Source organism: Lutra lutra, chromosome 14 (assembly GCF_902655055.1).
Source record: "Lutra lutra chromosome 14, mLutLut1.2, whole genome shotgun sequence".
NCBI lineage: Eukaryota > Metazoa > Chordata > Mammalia > Carnivora > Mustelidae > Lutra > Lutra lutra.
Genome location: NC_062291.1, coordinates 55,145,096 through 55,171,891, shown reverse-complemented (window position 1 = coordinate 55,171,891; position 26,796 = coordinate 55,145,096). Strand labels below are relative to the sequence as shown.

Below are 26,796 nucleotides of genomic sequence, written 5' to 3'. Positions count from 1 at the left end.
ACTTAGCCCAGCTTGCTCTCTGGACTCTGGCTACACCAGCTTTTAGATTCTTCAGTCGCACCAAGCTTATTTCCACTTCAAGGCCTTCGTGCATATTCTGTTCCTTTGCTTCCTCCCTACCCCTCCCCCTTTCTTGGCTTAGCCAAAGCCTCCAGTCTTCAGAGTTTAGCATAATCATCCTTCTTCAGGAAAGTCTTCCCCCATGCTTCCTCTGATAGTTATAATCAATTGTTCATGATGATAGATAATCAGTTCATTTATTGGTTTAATGTCTACCTCCCCGACCACAGGGTAAGCTCTGTGCAATAAGGACCCCAACTTTCCCCAGGCCCTGCCTAACCCAGGACCTTGTACAGAATAGACCCCCAATAAATACATTGGTGAATGGGTATCAAAAAGTCAAACTCCTACTTTTATTCTGTTGAAGGACATCCTTAACCTTTTAAGCAAACCACTTTCTCCCTCCATGATTTGTTGGTTACACGATAAAAATTTCCTACAAAACCTTTGAAGTGCTGAACCCTCAAGACAAAATGCAAAGTGGTGACATTACCATTTCCATTTCAAGAAGACATTTGAGTCATCTGATAAACTCTTAGTTGATCCCAATAGAGTAATTTCAGGAGTAGAAGTTTCATCAGGAAAAACCACTATCTGGGGACATTTGAGGCACAGCCAGTCTTGAAATACCTGCCAAGTCATCCCATTCAGCTGGCCAGCTCTGCTTTTCATGTGGGGCTTCCTTAAATCTAGAAGGGAGGCTGGAGGTCTGTAAAATCTCATATAGAGAAGAATATTGAGCTCAGAGGTTAAGCAAGTTGCCCAAAGTAATAGCTAACATGTAATGTTAGTACTAAATTTGTTTTCTCACCTAACCCTGATCCCACTGATTCTATGGCTTTCGTATTTCCAAAATCTCAGTATTCTGTGGAGGTGATTAGGAGCCACATACCAGAGTGGATGAAGAAGGCTAGCCCCAACCCCTACTTCAGCTGAACCAGTCAATTCAGCTGAATTGGTTGGGGGGGTGGGGAGGGGAGGTGTAATCTGAAAAGCACTAATCAATTTATTATATATAATTACTTGAAAAGCAAGTTTCCTGTTTACATTTACTTTTTATGGTTTTGTCATGTGAAATTAAGCTCAGACTGACTCCTGGTTACTTTACAACAAGCAAAAACAGATTCCATCTAACCTTTTGTGGTCGTGTTTCCTTCTTCTTGCTTTTTCATCTCCTCTTCAAGCACCTTCATCTTTGCATCATACTCATCAGCTAGGGATTTCCACTCTACTCTGTTGTTCTGAAGACCATTCAGCATTGGTGTGATTTCTTTATGAAACCGTGAGAACTCCTAGAGAGAATTTTAGGTCAGAAACTATTTAAATCATGTAGTTGATTTTCAGTACTTTTCACATGCAGAGAAGGAGCTATAAGGAGTTGTATCAGTGCTCAGAGCTGCTAGGATGAGTTTAACTCAGTGCTGTGGAAACAGGGAAGGCAGGTACTGTTTTCTAAGTGTGTCTGGTCTGTTCAGGGTGCTCCCGAGTTCTAGTTTTTCTTCCACCCCTAAATGAGATTAGGGTAATTCCTCAAGCTACTTTGGAGAAACAAGGATACCCCTAATGGCTTTCCATGTGAGTGACTTTTGATTTTGGTAACACTTTGAAAGAAAAATCCTCATCCCCAGATGATTATATATTTCACTCAATTTGTTTACTTACCTTATATACAAAAGTACAGACAAAATCAATAAATCCAACTTGAAGTTTGGGTAGTTCATCTTTTTTGTTTCTGTCCATCATAGGCTAGAAAGAGAAATAAATCCTTTAAGGATAGTTTTCTAAGACTCTGTGTACAAAAGAGACTGATTTGTATCTATAATTTGTAATAGAAGTGCATTTTTATGTCAAGGTCTTTACAATAGGTTGTTGCTGCAGCACAGTCCTCTCCAGATCTCCTTGTTCCCAAAATTCATTTGCAACCAGAAGTGCCACCTGCAAATAAAAATAAGATTTGATTCGTGAAACTGAGTCATTCATAGAGAATTTGCATTTTATTAGTATGAGTGACATTTTTTTTAAAAGATTTTATTTATTTATTTGAGAGAGAGACAGTGAGAGAGAGCATGAGCTAGGAGAAGGTCAGAGGGAGAAGCAGACTCCCCATGGAGCTGGGAGCCTGATATGGGACTCGATCCCGGGATTCCGGGATCATGACCTGAGCCAAAGGCAGTCGTCCAACCAACTGAGCCACCCAGGCGTCCCATGAGTGACATTTAAGGGTAGCATTTATATTAATGCTTGAGGCATTGTCACACCATGTACTCTTTGGTTTTAGAAAGATGGTGTCTGGGTGGCTCAGTTAGTTAAACGTCCAGATTCTCGATTTTGGCTCAGGTCATGATCTCGGTTGTGGGATCGAGCCCCATGTTGGGCTCCACACTCAGCGGGAAGTTGGCTTGAGATTCTCTCTCTCCCTCTTTCTCTCCCTCTGCCCTTCCCCCTGCTCACATGTGCTCTTTCTCTCTCAAATAAATAAATCTTAAAAAAAAAAAAAGATAAAAAGATGTCATCTACAGATTATATTGAAATGGAAGGGGAAATTTCTCCTGTCACTTCAGCATTCTAGGCCCATTCTGGAAATACCTATCTCCATTTGCTATTGCCACTACATCTCAACAATAAAAAGGGGAGATGGGAGGATTTTTAATTCCATTACATTTTGCTTTAAGCTCTGCAGCTTCCTACACATCGTCATCTTGTCCTGCTTATCTGTTAGCTTCTAGCATATATCTGGGTATACACACATGCACACAGATGAGCACCAAGATTTACTTGATAACGGTGAGGATATTTGAGGGTAAATTTATATAGCTTTTAAAAACCCGATATCAAGTTTAATGAACACCTACTAGCTTCCTTATATTGGCATGAACCAGGCTTGCCAGGAGGAATCAGATGTGACCTGTTTCTTTAAGATGCTTCTAGTCTCGGGGCGCCTGGGTGGCTCAGTGGGTTAAAGCCTCTGCCTTCCGCTCTGGTCATGATCCCAGGGTCCTGGGATCGAGCCCCGCATCGGGCTCTCTGCTCGGTGGGGAGCCTTCTTCTACCTCTCTCTCTATCTGCCTGCCTCTCTGCCTACTTGTGATCTCTGCCTGTCAGATAAATGAATAAAATCTTAAAAAAAAAAAAAAGATGCTTCTAGTCTCATAGAGACAGTCATGTAAATCATACGGGTAAGGACTGTAACAGTAGTAGTATGAAGTGTTGGGGATCAGGAAAAGGAAGTAAAGATGAGTTTCATAAAGGAGCTTGCATTTATGTTGTATCAAGGATGAATAGTAGTTTTTCAGATAAAGAGGAGGAGAAGACTATCTGCAGAGATAATATTGAGCCTCCAGAGCTTAGAGTGAGAGACAGTGAATGGGAGAGAGTGCCGGGAAATAATCTGATGAGTGTGAGTTAAGGACAGGTAGTGACAGACCGTGTAAGCTTTGCTAGGAAGTTTGATTCTCTACACCAGTGATTCTTTTTTTTTTTTAAGCTTTTATTTCTTTATTTATTTGACAGAGAGAGATCATAAGTAGGCAGAGAGGCAGCAGAGGGAGAGAGAGGGAAGCAGGCTCCCCACTGAGCAGAGAGCCCGATGCGGGCCTTGATCCCAGGACCCTGAGGTCAAGACTCGAGCCAAAGGCAGAGGCTTAACCCACTGAGCCACCCAGGCGCCCCTAGACCAGTGATTCTTATTCTTGGAGCCCTAGTGTGCCAAAGAGCACTAGCAGCCCCAGCAGGTAGGGGCCAAAAGAGATTTCAGCTAAAGTAACCTTGCTTCTTTCTTTTATATAAAGTGATTCTGTATAACTTTTTGTGGGGGGTTGGGGGGGAGGACTTTACTTCTTTTTTATTATTTATTTATTTGTTTTTTAAAAGATTTTATTTTTATTTATTTGACAGAGAAAGAGAGAGAGATCACAAGTAGGCAGAGCAGCAGGCAGAGAGAGAGGGTGAAGCAGGCTCCCCACTGAGCAGAGAGCCTGATGTGGGGCTCAGTCCCAGGACCCTGAGATCATGACCTGAACCAAAGGCAGAGACTTAACCCACTAACCCACCAGGCCCCTTTACTTCTTTTTAATAAGAAAGCTTGAACACCTCTGGCCGGGAGGGGGTGGGGGAAGGGTGGGGTAGGGGGGTGGGGAGTGGTTAGTAGGCTTTTAAGTAGAGGAGTGGCTGAGCAGAGGTCTCAGTATAAATAATCCCAGCAGCAGCTTGGAGGAGGGCTGAGTAGTGAAGGAGGAGGAAGGATCACTTAGGAGGATCCCACCACACCATCTTGCTGATGAAAAAGGGTAAAAGTCTGATCTGAGGCTATAGCCAGCAGGACAGACAGGAATGGGGAGGGGAACTTCATGCAAGGCCCTAGGTTTCTGGCCTGAGTGATTGTGCAGATAAAGAGTAAATAAAGAAGGAAGAACAGGCACATCAGGGTGGAAGGAGCACAAGTGTTTGGTTTTGGAATTTGACGGTTCCAATTACTCTATCCTTATTCATAATACCCACAATTACAGTTGAACCCAGTGAATTCTGGCCTCTCTTCTCCCTAGGGTTTTTCCTAGAAGTCACTGAGGGGAAAAGAGAAGTTTCTTTCATCCAGTTAGAAAGAAATCAAGTAATAAACTAGTGACTCCTGACTCTCATTGCCCGAGGTTGGCAAAGAACTGGGGCAAGCACCCTTAAACACGAACTTACTATAGACAGTGCCTTTTAATTACTGACAACACAAGAAGAGGTTGTAGGAGCAAAACCACCCTTGGTAGAGGAAAGCACTATGATTCTTTTCTTGTGCCAATTTATCTCCTCTATTAAAAACTCAGACATTCCCGGGCGCCTGGGTGGCTCAGTGGGTTAAGCCACTGCCTTAGGCTCAGGTCATGATCTCAGGGTCCTGGGATCGAGTCCTGCATCGGGCTCTCTGCTCAGCAGGGAGCCTGCTTCCCTCTCTCTCTCTCTGCCTGCCTCTCTGCCTACTTGTGATCTCTCTCTGTCAAACAAATAAATAAAATCTTTAAAAAAAAAAAAAAACTCAGACATTCCCTAAATAATTGTATATAAAGTTTTTGCAGTCTATTCAATGATAAGGAATTCTTTGCAAAAAGCATTTTCTAAAGTCCCTTCTCTTTGCCTTGGGGCCTAACCAAATGACCTGTTGTCTTACTGACACTTGTGAATTCTTGAAAGCTAGCTGTCTGCCTTCATTAGCAGAAATCCAACAGGGAACATTTTATTTTTGTCCTAACTTCCTAAGTTTCTTTTATCTTTTTAAATATAAACCAATTGTTTGTTCTAGGATAATGAAAGGTAATCGCTTACAAAATATATAGTCACATAATTGCTACCTATAGCAATATTCCAAGATTGCCAGAATATTCCTTTTCTCTCTTACATATGATCTAGATAACATCTGTGCATGTGACAGAAGAGGAGACATAACCGTACTCGCCTGACTTTGTACCTCCCAGGGTTTGGTTATAGCTGACAAGTCACATGCAGTCATCATCATTGCCCTTGGGAGAAAACAACAATTGTTAAAATAGAAAGATATACAAAATAAGTGGTTTATTGTTTTGTTTTTGCCAAAAAAGGAATAAAATTCTGACTACTCACATGATAACCTCTTTTTTGGTTGGATCAATGGTTACATATTTGATGGCCTCTTCTTCAGTTTCCATTTTTTCACAGGCATCAACAATTTTTTGAAACATGGTTCTCTTCCTAAAAAAGATACAGCTGTGCAACAATCTTAGCATATAAGACCAGAGATAAAAAGTATCTTTAATATGTGCTTTTCAGATTTCATGTTCCCACTTTCCATCAGATGTCCACATAGTGGATCTAAGGGGTCAGGGAGAAGAGAACAGGGAATGGCTATTAACCTTGGCATAGAAAGAGTTTAAGAGAGAAAAACCACAAGCCACAAAAGGCGGTGTGGGGGGGAACCACTGGTAAGTTTGAATACATTAGTAACAAAGGAGATCATAACATAAACATAAAGGCCAGAGGCTGTGTTGAGATAAGATGATGATAAAAAATTCATAAAATCAACAAAGAACCTAAAATACATGAAAAGATGCTCAGCCTCACTGGTAAAAAAAAAAAAAAAAAAGGAAATACAAATTTGAATAGCAGTAAGATGCCATCTCACACTCAAATTGACAAGATAAATAAGTGAATAGATGTGTTACCAGATCAAAGGTAGTCCAGATATAGGATAACAGGAACTCTTGCACACTGCTGGTGGGAATTTAAATTAGGGAAACTACTCAGGAGTGCAGTTTTGCAATGTAGTATTAAGACTGAAGATTTGCAAACTCTACAGCAATCTCAGTTCTAAGTATGTACATTAGAGAAACTCACATGCATACAAGGATATACAATACAGCATTGTCAACAATAATGAAATGTTGGAAATGATCTAAATGTCCATGTGTAGAAGAATGGCTGAATTCATTATGACATCTTCATGAAGTTGAATATACAGTTAAAACTAATAAACTGAATCTTCATTTATCACCAAAGTAAATCTTTAAAACATAATGTTACATGAAAAAGCAAGTTGTAGAAAAGTGTGTACAGTAAGATACCATTTATGGACAATTTAAAAACACAATTAACAATATAAAAACATGGAAAGGATGAGTACACATCAACATCAGAATGATGGTATCTGTGAGGGAAATGGTAGGGGCTTTTCATAGTGGGATGGGATGCCTTGAGTGCATGACTTTTTTTTTTTCCACAAAAAAAGATCTCAGATGGGTGTGGAAAAAATCTTAGTATTTGCTGAATCCGGGTTATGGATATTTGGATATGAATTATATTATTCTAAGTATCTGTCTTCATCTTCGAACTAATAACTAAATTTTTAATTAAGAAGGATCAGAGAGCCACAATTTGATACTACCCGTCTAAGTCATTAAAGAGTTAGATACTACAACTAGTTCACCTTGTTCTAATCCATTTTCACTAACAACTTTATAGTTCACTGACAAGAAAATGGGCAGAAGCTTGGAGTGTCTGGTCTCCTTGGTTATTATTACTACAAACAGGCTAGTACTCTGCTGTATATGACTCAGAATTATCCGAGTTTTATCAATGTGCATTAGTATCACCAAGATTTCTTAGCTCCCAGATTGCAGCAGAATCAAATGTCTGATCCCGCAACTCTAAACCTCAGCCCGTGGACCACGTGAACCCACCCGGGCAAGCATCACCTCCTAAGGCTTTGTGGCGTCACCCTTCTGGCAATGCACCAACCTTGCTGTACATTCTTCAATTCAAATTTCTTCAGAGAACAAACCATTGACATTAGGGGGTTAGTTTTCTAAAATGTGTTTTCAGATGTCTAGTAAATTATGAGGTACTGGGAGGGTATTCTACTGGTGATCCCAAAGGAAAGCGAATAAATATGTGTGTGAAGAAATGCCTTTTAACTTGAATGCAATGGGTCGTTTATGTAAGGCAGAAGCACGCAGAGTATAAGGAAGTTCGTACTTACTTAAAATACAAAGCCAGGTCAGTTGCTATTATTGCAACTTCAAATAAATGAATAACTGTTTCAAATTGGCGTTTATTTAGGTTCTGGAAGATATTCAAACTCTGTAAGATAAAAATTCACATAAATTAGTTTTAAAAAATCACAATAAAGTACAATCATTAATTTGCTTTTGATTCAACAAACCAACAAAACTATGCCTAACAAAATAAAGATAATTAGCATAGAAGAAAAACTAAGTCTTTCACTTTTTTTCTTTCAGCTTTCTCCCTTGGACTGTTACCCCTCTACATTGAGTAAGGTAATTTAAAGTATAAAAATAGATATTAGCAAACACTCATGTAATCAGTGTATAAGTTTGGGAAGCAAATAATAGTGCTTTTTCCCAGAATCAATTATAAATATAATAGATTTAAATTTTGCTTGTATTAATTGAGGAGCTTTAATAAAGAATATCTGGTACAGCCAATTGTTGGATATGCTGAATTATCCACCAGATAATTTTAGAGTAATCACAGAAATTGTTGGAAAACTTTCAGAAACTACAAGTTAAACTAGTACCCATGTATTTACTAGGGGAAAAAATCCTCTCCAAGTTGTTCTTAAAATGTTTTCCTGAAATTATGTCTTACAATTTAACTAGACCTTTCTTCAAAGAGCTTCCCACTAATTATCTCCTCATAAATGGATCAGCTTCATAGTGTTCTAGAAAATGAGAGCAAATTTGGGAGGGGTTTTTAAAAGCTCTTGTATTCCAAAATGTATCATTTTGATGATTACATGGTTTTAAACAACAAACTACATCTAGTTAATAATATTGTAACAATATGTATCATTTTGCAAAAGCTTTCATATTCCAAATCCATCATTTTAGGAATACAGGCCAAAGGACATGGATAGTGGCTTTGCCAAATGAAGTTGATGGTTATGAAATAGGCATATAGACCTGAATCACGTTTTTATCTTTTTTCTCACCCATTTTCTTTGTAAAGATTTTATTTATTTGACAGAGAGAGAGAGACACAATCAGGAGGAGCAGCAGGCAGAGGGAGAGGGAGAAGCAGACTCCCTGCTGCACAGAGAGCCCTACAGCATGGGCCTCGATCCCAGGACCCTGGGATCATGACCTGAGCCAAAGGCAGACGCTTAACTGACTGAGCCATCCAGGTGCCCCTTCTCACTCATTTTTCACTTTCCTTTAAAAACATGGGAAAGTCTCCTAATTGAAAAACCCTGTCTTAATTCTTTATTCTTTTTATTTTCTCTATTCTTTCATATCTAAGGATCTTTAAAAAAGAGATTCTAAGTGGTTTCTTTATAACCTATGGATATAGATTCATATAAAAGATCCTGCTTCTGTTTTATATTAGTGGCTAGAAAGCCCTTGACCAAATTTGGGGCCCATGTCTTACACCTCTCACTGTAGACATTTGGGGCCTTTACTATTTCTTTCTTCTCTTTTCTTTCCTTTCTGTCTTTCTTTCTTGCTTTCTTTCTTTTTTTTTTTTTTTTTTTGTTTTGTTAGATAAGGCAGAGTCAGTGATTAGAGCAGGAAAAAATTAATACAAGATGATCAATACCAAGACATCCAGATGACATTACTAAAATATGAAGAATTAAGTATCAGATGAACATCCATGCAGAAAAAACAAGTCATATGTAAGACAAAAAGACTGGCCATATACAGCTCTTCAGGACAACACTTCAACGCCAAAAGACAGTGAAGCAATGTTCTTCAATTTCTGAGAAGAAGTGTGATGCAAGACCTTTATGTCCCGCCAAACTGATCTTCAAAAACAAATGTAACAAACAGGTATTCTTAAACATGTACTTAGATTAGCCTCTCTTGGAAAAACTGCCATTTGACAAAAACCTAGCCAATCAAGGTGTGAGTCAAAATAAAATACAGATGAATGGAGAAGCCATAATAAAAGGATTAATTTTAAATACAGGGCCCATTTAAGAGTAGAATTAAGAATAAACAATTGTGGGGCACCTGGGTGGCTCAGTGGGTTAAGCCTCTGCCTTTGGTTTGGGTCATGATCTCAGGGTCCTGGGATTGAGCCCCGCATCAGGCTCTCTGCTCAGCGGGGAGCCTGCTTCCCTCTCTCTCTCCGCCTGCCTCTCCGCCTGCTTGTGATCTCTCTCTCTGTCAGGTGAATAAATGAAATCTTAAAAAAAAAAAAAAGAATAAACAATTGTGTTGAAGCTAGAGGGTATTAGGCGAAGTGAAATAAGTCAGTCAGAGAAAGACAAATACCATATGATTTCACTCATATGTGGAATTTAAGAAATAAAGCAAATGGTCATGGGGGGGAAAATGAGAGAGAGAGAGGCAAACCAAGAAACAGACTTAACTACAGAGAGCAAACTGATGGTTACCATCAGGGGAAGGGGTGGGGGCACCGGGAGAAATAGAGGATGGGGATTTAGGAGGGCACTTGTTCTGATGAGCACCCTTGTACGTAAGTGTCGAATCACTACATAGTACGCCTGAAACAAATATTTCACTGTATGTGAACTAACTGGAATTTAAGTAAAATTATCCTTTTAAAAAGGGTAAACAATTCTGGAAATTATCAAGCAACATGTGAATTTTGTAAATACTGATAATGATAAAAGAAATAGTAATGATAATAAACACCTTACAAAACAGAAGTGAAGATCTGGGAAGAAGGAGAAGTATCTTAATTGCTTCATGTTTCAAAAATATCAAAATTCTAAAAGTTGAGCTCTAGTTTGTCACAATTTCACAATTTCTCACTGTGAGAAATTTGTTCATTGTAGAGGGCTCTTTAAGAGCTAGTATCTCTTGCTTAAAGACAGTGTCCAAAGTTCTGCAATTCCTTCCATTTCCAAAATGTTTCTTCCATTAAATTCAAATAGAATTAAATAAAGATACATGGAAAACTAGTCAACAATGAAAAGGAATGAATTACTGATATATACAATGCAGACATATCTCAAAATTGCTTTGTGTGCAAGAAGGCAGCACAAAAAATTACTTGTATAATTGCATTTATATAAAATCTACAAAAATCTAAACTAATTTATAGTGACTGAAAGTGTTTCAACGGTTGTGTAGGACTGGGAGCAGAGAGCAGCATGCACTGTAAAGGGGAATGAGGAATGGTTTGGGGTGATAGAAGTGTTCTATATCTTGATTGTGGTGGTGGTTTCTTAGGTGTATAAAATTATATAAATTCATAAAACTGTACACATTGAGGGGGTAGAGTTTATTGTACACATATTATACTTCAATGAAGCCGCTTTTAAAAATGTAACTCTGACTTTTAAAAAAGCTTGGATAGTATAACCCATTTTTCTAAAATTGTTTCCATCCTGCCTGTATACTCACAGGGTGGCCACAATGAAGTTCATCACGTGGTAACGAAATAGCTATTTTCTGAGTGTTAGGATTTGAAATAATTTTTTTAATATTTGTTTTTGAATTTTTCCCTGTCATTGAGTTTTCATATTGGTAAGTATAATTTTTACAACCACTATGAGGTCATTGATTTTAAAAACATGTACATATGTAATATTCCATTTGTTTCCCCAAAGACTGTGCTGAAAACCTGAGGTGGGAAGAGGTGCATGAGAGCAAGAGAGGAGGCCTATTTCCCGGCTGACTCCTGTGGGCCCCGGTGTGCACAGTGGCTCTCACTAGCCCACAGAGAGTCTGTTTCTTCTCCCCGACTATTAAAATGGCAGTAAGTATATCAGTTCTGAGTGGTCCACCAAAATAAGCAGGAGTGACTCCATTTCATCCCGAGTAGGGCTTTCAGGTGAGGTGAGGCAGGAGAGAGCACAGGCTGCTCCGGCCTTCAGTGTGGTACCTGCAACACCCATCAAAAGAGATTGCTAACATGTTCATGGCTCACTGGGACCAAACACAGGATATTTCACCTCTTCTTCACTGCTTTGTATACGATGGGCTTGGTATGAGAAAGCCTAAGTAGAATTATAGACTCTGTAAAGAAGTGTTTTGAATAATAACAAGGTTCCGGTTAGTTAAGCTGAGAAATTCATTTTGTTGTTTCTACAATACAGGATGGCGTTAAAATTTATACTTTTACAAATTTGACCAGCATTTTTCCACCTGTTGACTCAGGTGAAAGAGTGGACTTCTGTCTGGTTTAGAATTCAGGTGGTTCTTAATCCTCAGAACAGTGAATCCCACTCTACTAAAACATAAGGACATTTTAATTCAAAGCCTCACTAATATGCAAAATAAAATGAGTAATGACCACAAAATGCCAAAATTGTTATATAAATCATGAGGATTTATCTTATTTAAATGCTTTTAATGCAAATATTTTCTTTATACAGAAAAAAACAAATGGAAGAACAACATTGTCTCCCAAAAGTGTAAAAAGAACATCTGATGGCTAAAAATTTCATTTTTTTTTTAGTGTTCCATTTGCCTGCTCATAAAAAGCTCTGTGATTGCATTGCCTAGCTACTCTATTTACAGGCCCTGTAAGTTTGCAATTAGCAGGTTGGATAGCATTGTAGACAGGTCCGTGCCAAGGTGGTATGGATTACCCAGATGCAGTATGACTTTTTAGAAAGAATAATAAGCCTTTATATAGCCATCAAAACCAATTTCAGACTCCAGTATAAATAAAATTTAAAAAAAAAATTAAGATGGAAAACCACAAGTCTATTTTAAACCTTTAAATTCCAGAAAGGAAAACCATAGGAGATAGGAAGACCACCCCCTAGCCCCACCTCCACTGCCCCCCCAACCTCCAATGTTAAGCATTTAAATACTTGGTTGAAGTTCTTTTTTTTTTTTTTAGATTTTGTTTATTTATGAGTATAAGCAGGAGGAGCCGTAGTCAGAGGGAGAAGCAGGCTCCCCGCTGAGCAGGGACCTGAGCCAAAGGCAGAGGCTTAACCAACTGAGCCATCCCGGCGCCCCTTGGTTGAAGTTCTTAAAATATATTTTGCTTTGTAGGGACATGTAAAATTAAAAAATAAATTATATTCGACACTACCAGCTTGTGGTGTAACATAATCAGTGACACCACATATACTTTTTAAGTATAACTAGAATATATATCCACTTTCCCCCAAGTCTATATACCCCTTAAATAAAATTGATAAAAAGTAGGGAAAATTCTTACTCAAAAATGTAAGATTGTCCCAACAAAGACTCATAACAAATTAGTAACAGGAATTTACTCTTGTCTTCCTGAATTACTTTCAATTCCACTCCTTTTAACTTTCATAGAACAGATAATATCATCATTTTTATGTTATAAACCCTACTGCAGGGATAGGTTCTGGTTGTACACTAGAATTATCATTCTCATTAAAAATGTATGAGACGCCTGGGTGGCTTAGTTGGTTAAGTGTCTGCTTTCAGCTCGGGTCATGATCCCCGGGGGTCCTGGGATTGAACCTCACATGGCATCCAGCTCCCTGTTCAGCGGGGAGTCTGCTTCTCCCTTTCCCTCCGTGGCTCCCCCACCCTCGCCCACACATGCTCTCTCTCACTCTTTCTTTCAAATAAATAAATAAAATCTTAAAAAAAGCTAAAAATGCAAATTCCTGGGCCAGAATCCCAGAAAACCCCGTCAGGAAGTGCAAAATGAAGCCCAGGAACTTTTTAACAACCTGCGTGAATTCTGATAAATTCATGAATTCCATGTGAATTCTCCCTGTGAATTCTGATGCACTGGGTCTGGGTCTCCCTGTCTGGGCGTGGAATCAATCACAGGCTATCAAAAACACTCAACTATTTTTTTTTTTCTTTTCCACCTTTCTGCCTGGTCAATCTACCTTGCAAGTTTCCCCACTTGCTTTACATTACTTGGGAGAATTTAGTGTTATCTCTGGGCTCAGGCATATATCTGTATGTTCCTTCCCTGAGCCTTTAATAAAAGATTGTTACAGAAACTGAGAAAAGCTCCACCCCGCCAAAAGGCTTATTTCTCCCGACTGAGCACGTGTGATTCCCAACATGTTCTCTGCTATGACAAAATGTTTCCCTCCATATAATAATGACTCGTTTCAATCAGCTTTAGCTTGGAATTTCTCAAGAGGTTTTTTTTTTTTTTTAAGTATAACTAGAATATATATCCACTTTCCCCCAAGTCTATATACCCCTTAAATAAAATTGATAAAAAGAAGAATGACAGCCTCCTGTGGAATGTTAGTAACACAGGACATGTGCAAATCAAAGTGAATTCAAGACCAAGCTTCCTGCACAAAGCTGTCGCTGACCCCATCCCTTTGCTTCCCTGTGCCCTACCCACTCTTGAATGTGGCATCTCCTTCTAGAATCTCAGCATTACCAGTGCCTCTCTGACCGCAGTTGTCTGTTTCTGTTTTGTACTGTGGTTTCCTGCTTACCTCCACTACCAAAGCTTGACTTCCTCAACGACACAAAGCCTCAGAGGGCATGCCCCGTGAATAAGAAAATCATTGGCTATGTAGCCTACGTTCCCCTTTCCATATATATATCCCTTAGGGAGAACAGGGCCCTCTCACATCCACCATAGATTTTTCTTCTTTCTCCACAGACCCACAGAGATTTTGTGGCTTCCTATGGCTCTTTTCTATCTCAGCTCCTTCCAGCCTGGTTGTTCAAAACTCTTGCAAAATAGGCATTTCTAGCAATTGACTACAATAAGGGGATAGGCTGCCAAGTGCCGTAACTCAAGGCTGTCCTCTTTCTAGGCATTTTCTGTGGGTTAGTGCTTTGATCCAGAGCTTCTGAGCTGGAGAAGGGCTCATGTACCTCATCCTGCAGGAGAGTCTTACTGTACTCCAGGTGATGCCTCTCCAAAATGGAAGATCCGTGAAGCTTTGCTAATGGAGACGTAGATCTAGGAGGAAGAGGATATGCCATAAGTTCAGCAGCTTAGAGATTACATGGAAGTCCATACAGTATAAAGTCTTTACTCTCTGAGGATGTTTTCCATTTCTTCTTTCTCCCTCTCCTCTAATACCTGTGAAATGATCGAAAGGAACATATTGGGACCAATTTTTTTAGATTTAGAACATTTTTAAAGAGAAACACTCTTTAAAAAAATTCTTTAAGAAAGCTAATTTGTTGAATGCATACAATGACTGAATTATTTAAATTAGGAAGTTTGGTTCATCCCCTGCATCTTTAAGTTTAAAATCTTGAGGTTCCCTGGAGCTTATGGCACTGGCCTGTGACTCCCCGAACATGGAACAAACCTCTTGAAGGCCCACAGATCATTTGCATGGAAAATGTTTATTAAGAATTTCCAGGAACTGGGGCACCTAGGTGGCTCAGTCAGTTCAGCATCTGACTTCAGCTCAGGTCATGATCCCAGGGTTCTGGGATGGAGCCTTGCTTTGGGCTCCCTTCTCAGTGGGGAGTCTGCTTCTCCCTCTGCCCCACACCCCACTCTCATGCTCTCTTTCTCTTTCTCTCTCAAATAAATAAAATCTTAAGACTAAAGAAAAAGAATTTCCAGGAACCAAAATAAAAATGATTATAAAGTGATCATTTTTTTTTTTTCTCCTCTAAGACAGGGACATCAATTTTAAGTTAAACTTCCCATTCGTTAACTGTTAGGTCACAGCTTTCTATAAGTGGGGACTGCAGTCTTGGGTGCCCTGTCTTCCTTCAAGTCTTTCTGTTTGAGAAGGGGAAGCCCTCAAAAATAAAAGGTAGAGAGAGGAAGTGATAGAGGAAGTGATAAAGAGAGGCTGAGGTCAAAGGCCTACACAAGTAGTATGAAGAATTTGTTATAAGAACTATGGAATGAATAAAAAATTTTAAGAAAGGAAGAAATCAGAGATAGGAGTGGCAGCCTTAGTAGAGAAGTTTCATCTTATTTGAGAAAGAACAGAAGTTTAGAGAGTAGAAGAGATAGTAACAGGTCACTAACAAGTCTGGTAACCCACATGCTCTAGTTAGGGAACAGTGTCTGAACAATATGATAATTGATCATAATTTTAGGACATATTTAAATACCTCCTCTGTGTTAGCACTGGAGATTTAAAAAAATTAATTGAAGCTCGATTCCGGTCAGAAAAGAATGGTGTCTTTAATTCCTTTAGGTTTAAAAGCATCAGTCAAGAAAGATTTCTGGGGATTTAGAGATACACCCAATCTCAGAATAATACCTCACAGATTATTTATTAATACAAAAGAGAAAATGTACCTTTACCTAAAGAGAGCTCCTGGATATTGCCCATAAATAATTTAACTATACCTCATAAATAATGGGACAAATTGCTACTATGGGTTTCCTGATGCACTGAGAAGGGTACTATCCATGTAGAAATCCCACCAAAAATGTTTACCCTGAATCTGGTAAGCAGGAAACCACTGGGAAAATCCGAATTGAGGGCTTTTTCCTGCACAAGAATCGGCCTAGACTAAAAAATGGCCATATTCAGAAAGATACAAGAAGGTTGAGGAGTTATTACAGATTAAAGAGATTAAAAATACTGGACAACCAAACACAAGGGGTGATCCTTGATTAGATCCTGAATCTAAAGGGGAAAAAAAAGCTATGAAGGACATTATTGGGAAAATTGGAATCATTTGAATAAACATTCTATATTGGATAATAGTAGTGTACCAATGTTAAATTTCTTCAGCATAATCATCTTGTTTTGTCTCTATGGGCAAATGTCTCCCTTATTCTTAGGAGATACGTGCTGAAACATTTTGGGGTAAAATGTCATGATGTCTGCAACTCACAGATGGTTCAGCAAAAAGAAAAAGAATTAATTTATATACATGCACAGACACACACATATGTATATACATATTTGGAGAGAAAATTAATTTAGCAAGATATATTTTTAAAGTAAATTTCAGAGATGTCATTAAAAGTTTCCATGGGATACCGAGAAAAAAATATTTTTTTAAATCATACCATCCATCAATAATTCTCTGTATTTTGGAAGTCTGCCAACAGTAAGCTTGAAGGATGGAAAATAGCTAGTTTAGACTGTGCTACTATCCAGGGAGAAAATAACAAAAGTAGAGAAACTCAAGCAGGAGATCATGGTGTGCCTTGACTAGCCAACCTACCAGTTTTCCTGGACTTTTCAAGAATGATTTTTGAAAATTAAGACTCCAGCCAGGGACAGTGTTGGTAAGAAAGTGCTAAAGGGGTTCTTTTAAGGTAGACGAGTAATATCCCAACTTCCTGAAGAAATCTGAGGACTGTTGTTGGGGAGAGGGACACCACCATAAGTATTCCCTAGAGAATTCTGAGGTGGTGGAGGAGATGATTAAAGACTGGATACAAGCAAATTTTATCCTAAAATTTAAGAAGCAGAAAATGACACAATATGTAGATGACAGAACAGGAAGGTTGACCTTTATCTCTGAAACAGTTTAAACTATTTCAGAGTTTGTAAGCACTTATAGAATAATCATTAGGAAATCCCAAAGCAGGTTTAGAAGGAATACATGAGGCCAGGTTGATGTTATGGACCCTTCTGTGACAGGGTTGGTGGGGGCAGAGGCCGCAGAACCCCTGTGTCTGGATTTCAGCAAGGCAGTTGACAGGGCGCCTCAGGATATCTGCAGTAGGTCCTGGAACAGTGAGTGTATCCGCTCACACAGCTGGGCAGCAGAGCCCAATGAGTGGGCTTAATTGACTGTCTGAAACCATGAGAACAGGTTTCCAGTCCTGGGCCCCAAAACTTTGCCCTTGCCCTTATCCTGATGCATAATTTTACCAGTGACTTGAATGAATATTAATGGAAATCATGACTAATTTTCCAATGATAAAAAACTGGGAAAAAAAAAATGAATCCATTGGCTGACAGAGTATGGCAAAGGCGATTTCAATTAAGAGTGAAATGAAGAATCAAGAAGATGAAATTTAATTAAGATTAAATGTAAAACACTTCAGATCCTGTCTGGATTACTGTGTTAAGCCCCAAGACCTGCATTTAAAGAATGACATAAAAACACTAGACTGGATTCACAGAAGAATAGCCAAAAAAATGACGTGCGTGGAAACTTTATATATGAAATGGTTTAAACAGCTGGGTGTGTTCAACCAGGAAAGGAGGAGGGGGAAGTGATAATTCTCTTTTATATGAAGGAATGGTCTGTGGTATGGAAATTATACATATTCTAGCAGCTCCAGAGAGAAACCTGAACAGGACAAACAGATGTGATTGGGAGACCAATTTCAGTTCAGTATCATGAAGAACATCCAACCATCAGAATCATCTAAGAGTAGAACGGTGTGTCCTGTGGGCCATTATGGGAAAAGCCAGATATGGACTCAAGGATGTCGGGAGGAAGGCAGTCGAGGAGAGGCCTGTGTTGGATGGGGGATAAGATAAATTTTAACTTTCCTCATATTTTGTCCCAGTAACTGCATTTCTTCAGGGAGAAGACGGAGGAGAGAAAAGAGGCAGAAAGACAAGATGGCTGAAAAACTAAACAAGGAAAAGGGGTGAAAGGGATAAAGAAATCAGTAAGCTTAGAGATGAGTGAAGCAGAAAACAAACTGGCTGGAAAAGTGAAGGAACCAAAGGGAGTAGGAGAACTGGAGGTAACGACAGAAATCTGAAAATGGCAAGGTTTTTAAGGCATTGTCAGAGGGTAGTCTATAAGGCTAATAAATGAGGGTGGAAACCAGAACCAAGGGGGCCAGACATTCTAGAGACAAGAAATCAGACCAGGCGCACAAGGTCCAGCCAAGAAGCAGAGTCATCTGTGATCCCTGCTGCTTCATGTCACCCTCCATGGCAAGCTGATTTGTCACCATCAATGTGAGAGTAATAATCGTGTTTCATTCCACCTTCTCAAGAACATGCCAACATCATGTCTCCATAGCTCTGTGGACTCCTAAGCAATTCTTCCAGAACAATGGGGATATGAAGAGCCTCAGTGAGCATCACGATTGAAGGACAGCATGCAGCAAGGCTGTGTTTGATCATGGTGGCATAGCAGAGCTGCCAGGACCAAGGACACCCATGCTAAGGTGCCTGCAGTGAGGAAACCCGTACACAGGTCCCAGTCTTTCCACCGTCTCATATTCCTGCCGTCCAGTCTACAGAGAGAAATGGCAGGAGACATTCAGCGTGCCCCCCAGCAGATGGATGGGGGCACACACACAGACCCCACGCCCAGCCAAAGCAGAGACCTGCTGCATCCTTCCTGGAGGCCAGATGCCACATCCAATTTGGCAAGATGGACTTTGCCTTTCTGAGCTTGTTTCTTCCTCAGTAAAAGAGGGAGGTGATAGGAGCACCCATGTAGGAGCGCTAGGAGAATTCAAAGAGGCGATGAGTGCCAAGTTCTCAGCACGGGGCAGCACACCCTGGCTACTCAGTAGATCTGAGGTGGCTACCACACCAGTGCTCAGAGGAGAGGAAGGGAACCCAGCCACTGTCAGGACACTGGCATGCAGGAGTGCAGAATGGCCCGCGTGCACGGGGATCTCTGGAGGGGAATCCGTCCCTTGCCCGAAGCCACAGAGCCAATCCTCTTTTCAAGACAAAGCCCCATAGCTGGAGTTGCTGAAGGTGAGACTGACAATACCACTCACAGGGTGCTTTTCATTCACTGAGTAGATTTTTTTGGAGCACCTCCTGTGTAGTTTCAGATACACGTAATTTCATTTGAGTCCCCTAACAGTCTTTGAGAGGTAGATATCGTGCCCCTTCTGTGGTTCACAAATGGAATCTCAAATAGACCAATTCCCCAAGCTCCCCCAACCAGGAAGTGGTTGGACCCCACAAACCCAGACTTCTCTCTAAATGCCTGGTGCCTCCGGAGAGGGGTAAGTAGTATATCAGGGATGAGGATACAGTGTGTCTAAGTCAGACAGAGCAGCTTAAAAGCCATGATCAAGGAGCTCAGCTGGCCACGGGCATTGCTGATGAATTTTGAAGAGTGTCAGTGACATCATAATAATACTTAGTGTTTATTTACTGTCCGGAGGCTACCAGGAGTGGAATGCTTTATATGCATGATCTCATTTGATTTTTACAAGGATCTTACCTGTTAGGTACCATTGCTACAATTCTTACTTTTCAGATGAGGAAGCTGAGGCTTACAAAGTGTAAATCACTTGTGAACCCAGTGAGCCCACATCTGTCTGAGCTGAGAAACTGCACCTTCATTGTTGCCCTTGGCTGGGGCAGGAGGGGAAGGTGGCAGCGAGGATAAGGTGCCACGCCAGCTGTAGGAGAGCTCAGGAGGGGAGGGAAGGGGAGTGAGCCCAGAAAGGAACGCCCTCTGGTTGGGGATGTTCCACAAGTGTGTGTGCGTGTAAGCCCAAGCCTGGTGCACTTTCATATATGAATTCCATACTCTGACTAAGCACTTGAGGAGAGGAGGAGTGACAGTATTTATGAATAAGGCAGAGCACGTCTGGAGATGAAAACCATAGGGGACGGGGGCTGCAGGCTGCAAACATCCAGGGAGAAAGAGCAGACATTATCATGAGGGCTGAGGCTCTGAAGGAACAGAACGTGACTCTGAGATTCCTGAACATGATGGAGAAGAGCTGACAGGCTAAGAGACAAGTTCTCTTCTCCCCCAAGACGGCTTCAAACATCACCAGTACTCGTCACTTACTTCATCTGATACAAATTATTGGTGCCTCGGTGGTCAATGTCGTGGCAGAAGGCAGCTGCGAGCATGGCGAAGGCTTCAAGATCCGTATAGTATTTCTTCAGTCTTCCTGTCTAAAAACACACATATGTATATATATATATATATATTTACTTAGACATATACACCTCTGAGCGGGCGCACTGAGGCCTGCCTGCAAAGGAGAAGATGGCCTGCCCGGTTTGTAGAGCAAATAGGCTTTACATCTCGGGTACCGCAGCTCATTCCCAGCAATTACAAAACCCAGCAGGTTCCTAACTGTTTCCATTAAGGCCATGAGTATGTGAATGCCACGGTACTCATCCAACCACGTGCCCAGGGATACCCATGTTGCCTGGCATCATCTACAGGGGCGTTTGGGGCTTATAGGATCCAAAATTACTGATCTAAAACCATGGACCACAGCCGCTTGTCATCGTGCCCACGAGGGAAATGTGCAGGTTTCCCGCGGTTCACAGCTCTCTGTACCTACCATGAGCAGAGTGAACATGGTCTGCCCCACATTGAAGCCGTGCCGCCAGTTGTGGTAGGTGATGGAGCGGTACCCTTTCCTCACCGTGTACATCCACCTGGTCAGAACCTGCCGCCCAAACAAGACAGCTCTGTTCAGACTTTGGAATCGAATTCTAAAGATCAGAAGGTCTGTGACCATCTTATCTAAAAAGATAGGTTGGTCCTGTTTGCAGGGCTCAAGCTGATATATTTACAAAGTTAATAATCATTGAAAACCCAAACGGAAGTTAATCTTTTGAACCACGGGAAACACAGGCAAGGGCAGCAATGGCATCACACCTTCCTTTCAATTACATGCTATCTGACCTCGACGGGTACTTTGAATTTCTCCACCACGTTGATTTCAAAAAACAGCCGCAGCCCACACTTAATCAGCTCGTGCTCTGTGATGGGGAAATCACTGAAACGGAACTCGTACAGGTCCACCGCCTGTGGGTCTGGCAGGTCCTCTTTCTGCGGAGACAAGGGCAGACTGCTTCGGATTACCTGCCTCCCCCACCCCACCCTGCTCTCCCCTATTTCACATGGGGTGTAAAGCAGAATTACCATGAAAGGGGACCATGTGCAGCCCCCCGAGCCTCTGTGCACCTGACCCCAGGGCCATGCAGAGGCCGTGTGTGATCCCCCGACAAGCCTACACCATCGTCCCCAGTTTCCAGAGGGTGACGCTGAGATTTGGCTTCATTAAGAAACTTTCTGAGAGATGGAATTCAATTCTGAATCCATCTCCAGTGGCCGTTCTCTTTTTCTGATGCTAAAGAAAAGGTCTTGTTGCAGCAGCCTGGTCCATTTTCAGGATTCGACTTCTCTCTTCTCCTCTTTCAGAACTACTTGGCGAACAGTGAACGATCACTTCATTCATTCTTATCTGCTCTTTACCTGCTCGCAGACCGCGGACTCTGCCACGTGGGATCGCGCGTGTCTTATTTGCCGTGGCTCCCGGTGTCCGCAGGCCTGTGCCAGGGAGGGGCTTGGGAAACGTCTGTGGGATGAATGACGCCTCATTCACCCCACACCTTGTTAGATCAAGGACTATGGATAAAACAGTGAACTTGGCCCGTGACGACTGACATGGCCAGGGAAATAAAAATAGGGATCGTGCCCTTAAGGAACTTAGCTCTTTGAAATATTTCTAATATTTCTAATATAGATCATTGAAAGGTGGGAACTTAGAATACTCACAGAGTGTAACAACATCCCGGGCCCAAGGCTGGGGGTAGAGACTGAAGGCAGGCTGCAGGGGGAATTAGAGGGAGAGAGATTCTGGAAGGATGTGTAGACTCAGCTGGTTTGGTGGAAGGCAGGGAGGAGACCATCCCACGGGAGGAGAGGAAGCTCCAGGAGGGAGAAAGAAGCTAGGAAGAGTGACATGGGTCCACCGGAAGCGCGCAGGAGCAATTCAGTCCAAGGGGTATTTACTGAGCCAGTCCTAAGTCCTGCACACTGTGCTAAGGCCGTGTTGCTCAGCAAGTTATGGTTTCCCAGGAGGAATAGTTCATGCTCTATTTTACACAAATTTTAATACCAAATGGTAAATGGCTATTTTAAGCAAAATTATGATTTCTCATCCCTTAAGCCCTCAGTCTGGATTGATCTCTCCCCGTCGCCCTTCTCTCCCTTCCCCAGGTCTCCCAGAGCCCTGTGATGCCTTCTCACCCGGGCTAGTCTCAGACTGGTCACATCAGGCAGACATGATTTTTTTTGCCCTCCAAAGCAATGGTTTAGAGCCAAGAGACTAGCCTTTAGTTCTGGGTTCAGTTTAGCTATATCTCCCAGACTGCATAAGCCTCAGTGTTCTCATCTGTGAAACATGAACAACAATAGTAACAATTTTGTCTTTGCCGTCTTAATTGAAAAGCAATGATAATCTTATCTGCCTGCCTCACAGAGAAATAATGAAGATTCAGCTCACAAAAACCCTTTCTCCGTTTCTCATAGAACCTGCCTATGTCCTTCGTTACTCCTTCTTGTCACCTTCTTTCTCTGTCCAAACACTCCCAGGTTCCTTGCCCATGTAGGTTCTTCTTTTCCTCTTATGCATTCATCATTTATTCATTCAATAGACATTTATTGGTTTCTATCTGTGTTGTAGGCATTATGGATGACTAAAGCAGACACTGTCACTGTCCCTGAAACATGCATTCTCATGGGGAGAGGCAGACAATAAGCACATCTTTTAAAAATCAGAGTAGAGAAGGTTAAAGCGGTATGGTGGGCAGTACCCCGGGCCACATAGACTCCCTGCTGGAGGTTGTCTCAGCCCTACAATTTATAGAGTGAAGATAGGATGTGAAAATGATTTTAATGCTTTAAAGGCTCAGTCACACTAAAGTCTAAGTGTGCATTTTAGCAAGAATCCAAGGAAGAAGTTCTCAGAAGAATGACCCCCAGGTCTCATTTGCAGTAACAGGCAAAACAATCAAAGTAGTTTACTACAAAAATTAAAGAATTTGAAGAACAGCTATTTTACAATATGTGGTACAGAGGGTCGATAAAAAATAAAGGCGTTTGGTTGGTTTGGTTGGTCTAATAAGTAGGAACTCTGGGCACCCAATGGCCAGTCTTCTCCCCGCTAAGCTGGGATGAGGGCAGTTGGGAGCAGCTCTGATGGCACCTTTCAAGGCTGCCTCACTCCATCTACTCCCAGAAGGATCCCCTGGGCACCTGAGCAGGCCCCCAGCTTCACCCTCTGCCCAGACAAATCCTGCTTTCCCCTCAAGCCTCCTTGCCACAGCTCCCTTGTGTTCTGCCATCATCCGCGAGTAGAAACAGGCCCTTGGCCTCCCTGTGCCTTTGGTGCTCACACTCTGGAAACTCATCCCTGCAGGGCAGTGTGATTGCCTGTATTTTATCCTTAAGGAACACGGCTTCTTGGGGCGCCTGGGTGGCTCAGTGGTTAAAACCTCTGCCTTCGGCTCAGGTCATGATCTCAGGGTCCTGGGATCAAGCCCCACATCGGGCTCCCTGCTCAGTGGGGAGCCTGCTTCCCCCTCTCTCTGCCTGCTTCTCTGCCTACTTGTGATCTCTGTCTGCCAAATAAATAAATAAATAAAATCTTAAAAAAAAAAAGGAACGCGGCTTCTTGACCAGACTATACTACCTTTTGTGCTCCGGATGGTAGAGTGTGCCTCGCTAACTACTGACTGAAGGAAAAACACAGAATTAAGCATGGGTGACCGAGGTCCTTCTCTGGGAAGTCCTCTCTGGGTCTACGGTGTAATTGCGAGGTGCAGGGCCTCCTGATGTGTCCTGGAGAGGAGGGAAGGAAGGCAGGGGGAGGACTTGCCTCGCCTCCTTTGTCTGCATTGGTGCAGGCTACCTCAGAGTTCCTTGTAAAGCAAAGCGGCCATTGGCATCCATGACATTGTAGAAAGTCGCTAGTTCTTCAGTTAGAGGACAAAGGACCTTATGTTGGAGAAGCAATAAAATGGGTAAAGAACCAATAGCTTTACCAAGAAACACCTGTTTGAATATAAAATCTGCTCTAGGCTCATCCTAAATCATTACTGCATAAAACTTAGGAACTCAAACAAATATTTCAGAAAGGTTCCCCCAAAATTATGATCTCCACTTACGATTACATTTTCATTGCAAGCATTTTCGTTGCCAACATTTTTGCCCACATAACTAATTAGCTACAAGGCAATTTTTGCCATAAAAAATAAAATCACAAAAAATAAGAGAGGGACATTCATTAAAAAGAGTGTAATGAGGGGCACCTTAGTCAGGTAAGCTTCCTAATCTTGAGCTCAGCTCAGGTCTTGATCTCAGGATCATGAGAATCGTGTTGGGCTCCAAGTTAGGCATGGAGCCTACTTAAAAATTAATTTAAAAGGATGTAATGAAACACACCAAAAAATGAATAAAAAATGAAAGAGACTTTACTGCAAAATAAAAAATATTTGAATATATTTTAAACGTATAGGGTAGATTCATGGCAACACGGCGCAAATAAATGATTTTATTCTGTGCACTTGTCTTTCATTCAGAGTAATATGTATGTGTGTGTATATATATTATATGCATACATAAGATATATATATATATATATATACATACACATATATATGTATATATATATTTACTTGTTGATTTATCTCCTCCTTTGGCATCACACTTTCTTTTTTCACTAAAATTTCTTTTAGGTTTATGTAATATAAGAACTATTATTTTTTATTTTACAGCAAGATTGCCTTACAAACCAATCAGTTATGCAGCAAAAATGCTTGCCCTGAAATGCTTGCAGCAAAAATGTCTATGGCAAAGAAGTTTAGGGCAAAACTACCTAGAATCAAATATAGTATTAATGACAAGAAGAGAAGTTATTGCAACCGGACATGATAGGGGTGGCCCAATGGCAACCATAGGAAAGAATCAAATTCCTCCAAGTTCCAGAAGGAAGAAACCAGACCTGGCAGAAGACAGTTGTGCCTCAGAGGGTCTAACATTCTACTGTGATTTTGTCATGTCTTCTGGGGTGATTAGAGTGCAATCCAAAACTATTAAAATAAATAAGGCCATGATATCCTTAGAGTCTGTGCCTGTGTTTCCTTATGTGGAAGTCTGGTTTCTTTCTTTTTTCTTTTTCTTTTTTTTTTTTTAAAGATTTTATTTATTTATTTATTTGACAGAGAGAGAGAAATCACAAATAGGCAGGGGGGGAGCAGGCTCCCTGCTGAGCAGAGAGCCTGATGCAGGACTCGATCTCAGGACCCTGAGATCATGACCTGAGCTGAAGACAGAGTCTTAACCCACTGAGCCACTCAGGTGCCCCTCTTTTTTCTTTTTTTTTTAAAGATTTTATTTATTTATTTGTCAGAAAGAGAGAGAGAGAGAACACAAGCAGGGGGAGTAGCAGACAGAGGGAGAAACAGACTTTCCACTGAGCAAGGAGCCCGATGCGGGACTCAATCCCAGGACCTTAGGATCATGACCTGAGCCGAACACAGCCGCTTAACAAACTGAGCCACCCAGACATCTCAGAAATCTGGTTTCTGATTCTAAATTATCTTTGTGTATTGGACTGTAGGAGACAAGGAGGAAGAAATGCAGAGAACCAGAAGATCACTCTTTATAAGAAATCTCTTTTCTTTTTAGCCTTTAAAGATGGCAGAGAAGAGGAAAGTCAACACTTACTTGAGAAATGAGAACATGTATCCTAATATATTTTATTTAAAAGATGTAAAGGATAGAAGTGAAACACTTACCAAAATTGTGATAAGTTGTTTTTCTTCACAGTCTTCAATTACATCTGTATTTAACTTCTCTTTAATTTTCTAAAATGTAAAAGGATTCAGGGTGTGAGATTCCTATAAAGTAAATTTCTATCTGATTCCTCTACTCTTAAAATTGGTTTAAATGTATTTAAAATATGCTGTAATGAGTTCTATGCAAAGATGTATTTTGGATACAAAGAAGACCTGTAGTATAATTATGAAGAATTTCCTAAAAACAAACAAACAAACAAAAAAAACCCTAATATAATTGATTTCTTTCTTCCCCAAATGTAAAATGTAACAGTGACTGTCTGAGAGACAGAGAGAGAAATGTAGGTTGTTTGTATGTAGGCAAGAAAGAGAAAAATTTGTTTTTCTATGAGTTCTTTTATTTTCTCCTTTGTTTTCTATGAGTTAATAATAATTTCCCTTGATCCTCCCTAGATTTTATTATTTTTAACATCTCAAATTGTTAAGTAAAATTTCTCTCAACTTTCAAACCACTCAGCAAAACCAAAATGAGAAAAAAAGAAAAAAAAAAAAAAACAAGAAAACTGCACCTACACACACTCCAAAAACTAGGGAAATAAAAGGAATAAAGATAGTGGGTGTGTGATATCTTCCCTTAATGTGGTGGTGATTAGAACATTGTTAGTAAATATCCACTTGCTTCCCCATCATCCATGATATTGGTCTTGGTCACATTTGGCCAATGAGACTTTGAGTGAATGTGACGTTGAGTGAAGACTTGAAATGAACTTGCACACTTGGGCTTACTCTCTCACATTTCTGACATTACCATAAGAGGAACACTTCTCAGGTAGCTGCTGGTCAAGAAGAATGATATATGCATCAAGCAAACCAAACCCACAGCTTAGAGCCAAGCCCAACTAAGAATCAGTTGAAGCCTGGTCAACCCACCAATGCCT

General features: G+C 40.8%; 1 protein-coding gene across 1 annotated transcript in view; it reads right to left on the bottom strand.

The window, feature by feature from the left end:
* The window catches only part of PDE6C (phosphodiesterase 6C), a 48,069-nt gene that overhangs the window by 995 nt on the left and 20,278 nt on the right, over positions 1 to 26,796 (bottom strand). The window contains exons 11-21 of the mRNA XM_047703304.1: positions 25,859 to 25,927; positions 20,958 to 21,104; positions 20,611 to 20,718; positions 20,103 to 20,212; positions 14,301 to 14,388; positions 7,553 to 7,653; positions 5,662 to 5,769; positions 5,498 to 5,561; positions 1,921 to 1,995; positions 1,723 to 1,806; positions 1,196 to 1,352 (exon numbers count right to left, since the gene is read on the bottom strand). Of these exons, the coding sequence (XP_047559260.1) occupies positions 1,196 to 1,352; positions 1,723 to 1,806; positions 1,921 to 1,995; positions 5,498 to 5,561; positions 5,662 to 5,769; positions 7,553 to 7,653; positions 14,301 to 14,388; positions 20,103 to 20,212; positions 20,611 to 20,718; positions 20,958 to 21,104; positions 25,859 to 25,927 (1,111 nt within the window). The remainder of the gene's footprint in view (positions 1 to 1,195; positions 1,353 to 1,722; positions 1,807 to 1,920; positions 1,996 to 5,497; positions 5,562 to 5,661; positions 5,770 to 7,552; positions 7,654 to 14,300; positions 14,389 to 20,102; positions 20,213 to 20,610; positions 20,719 to 20,957; positions 21,105 to 25,858; positions 25,928 to 26,796) is intronic.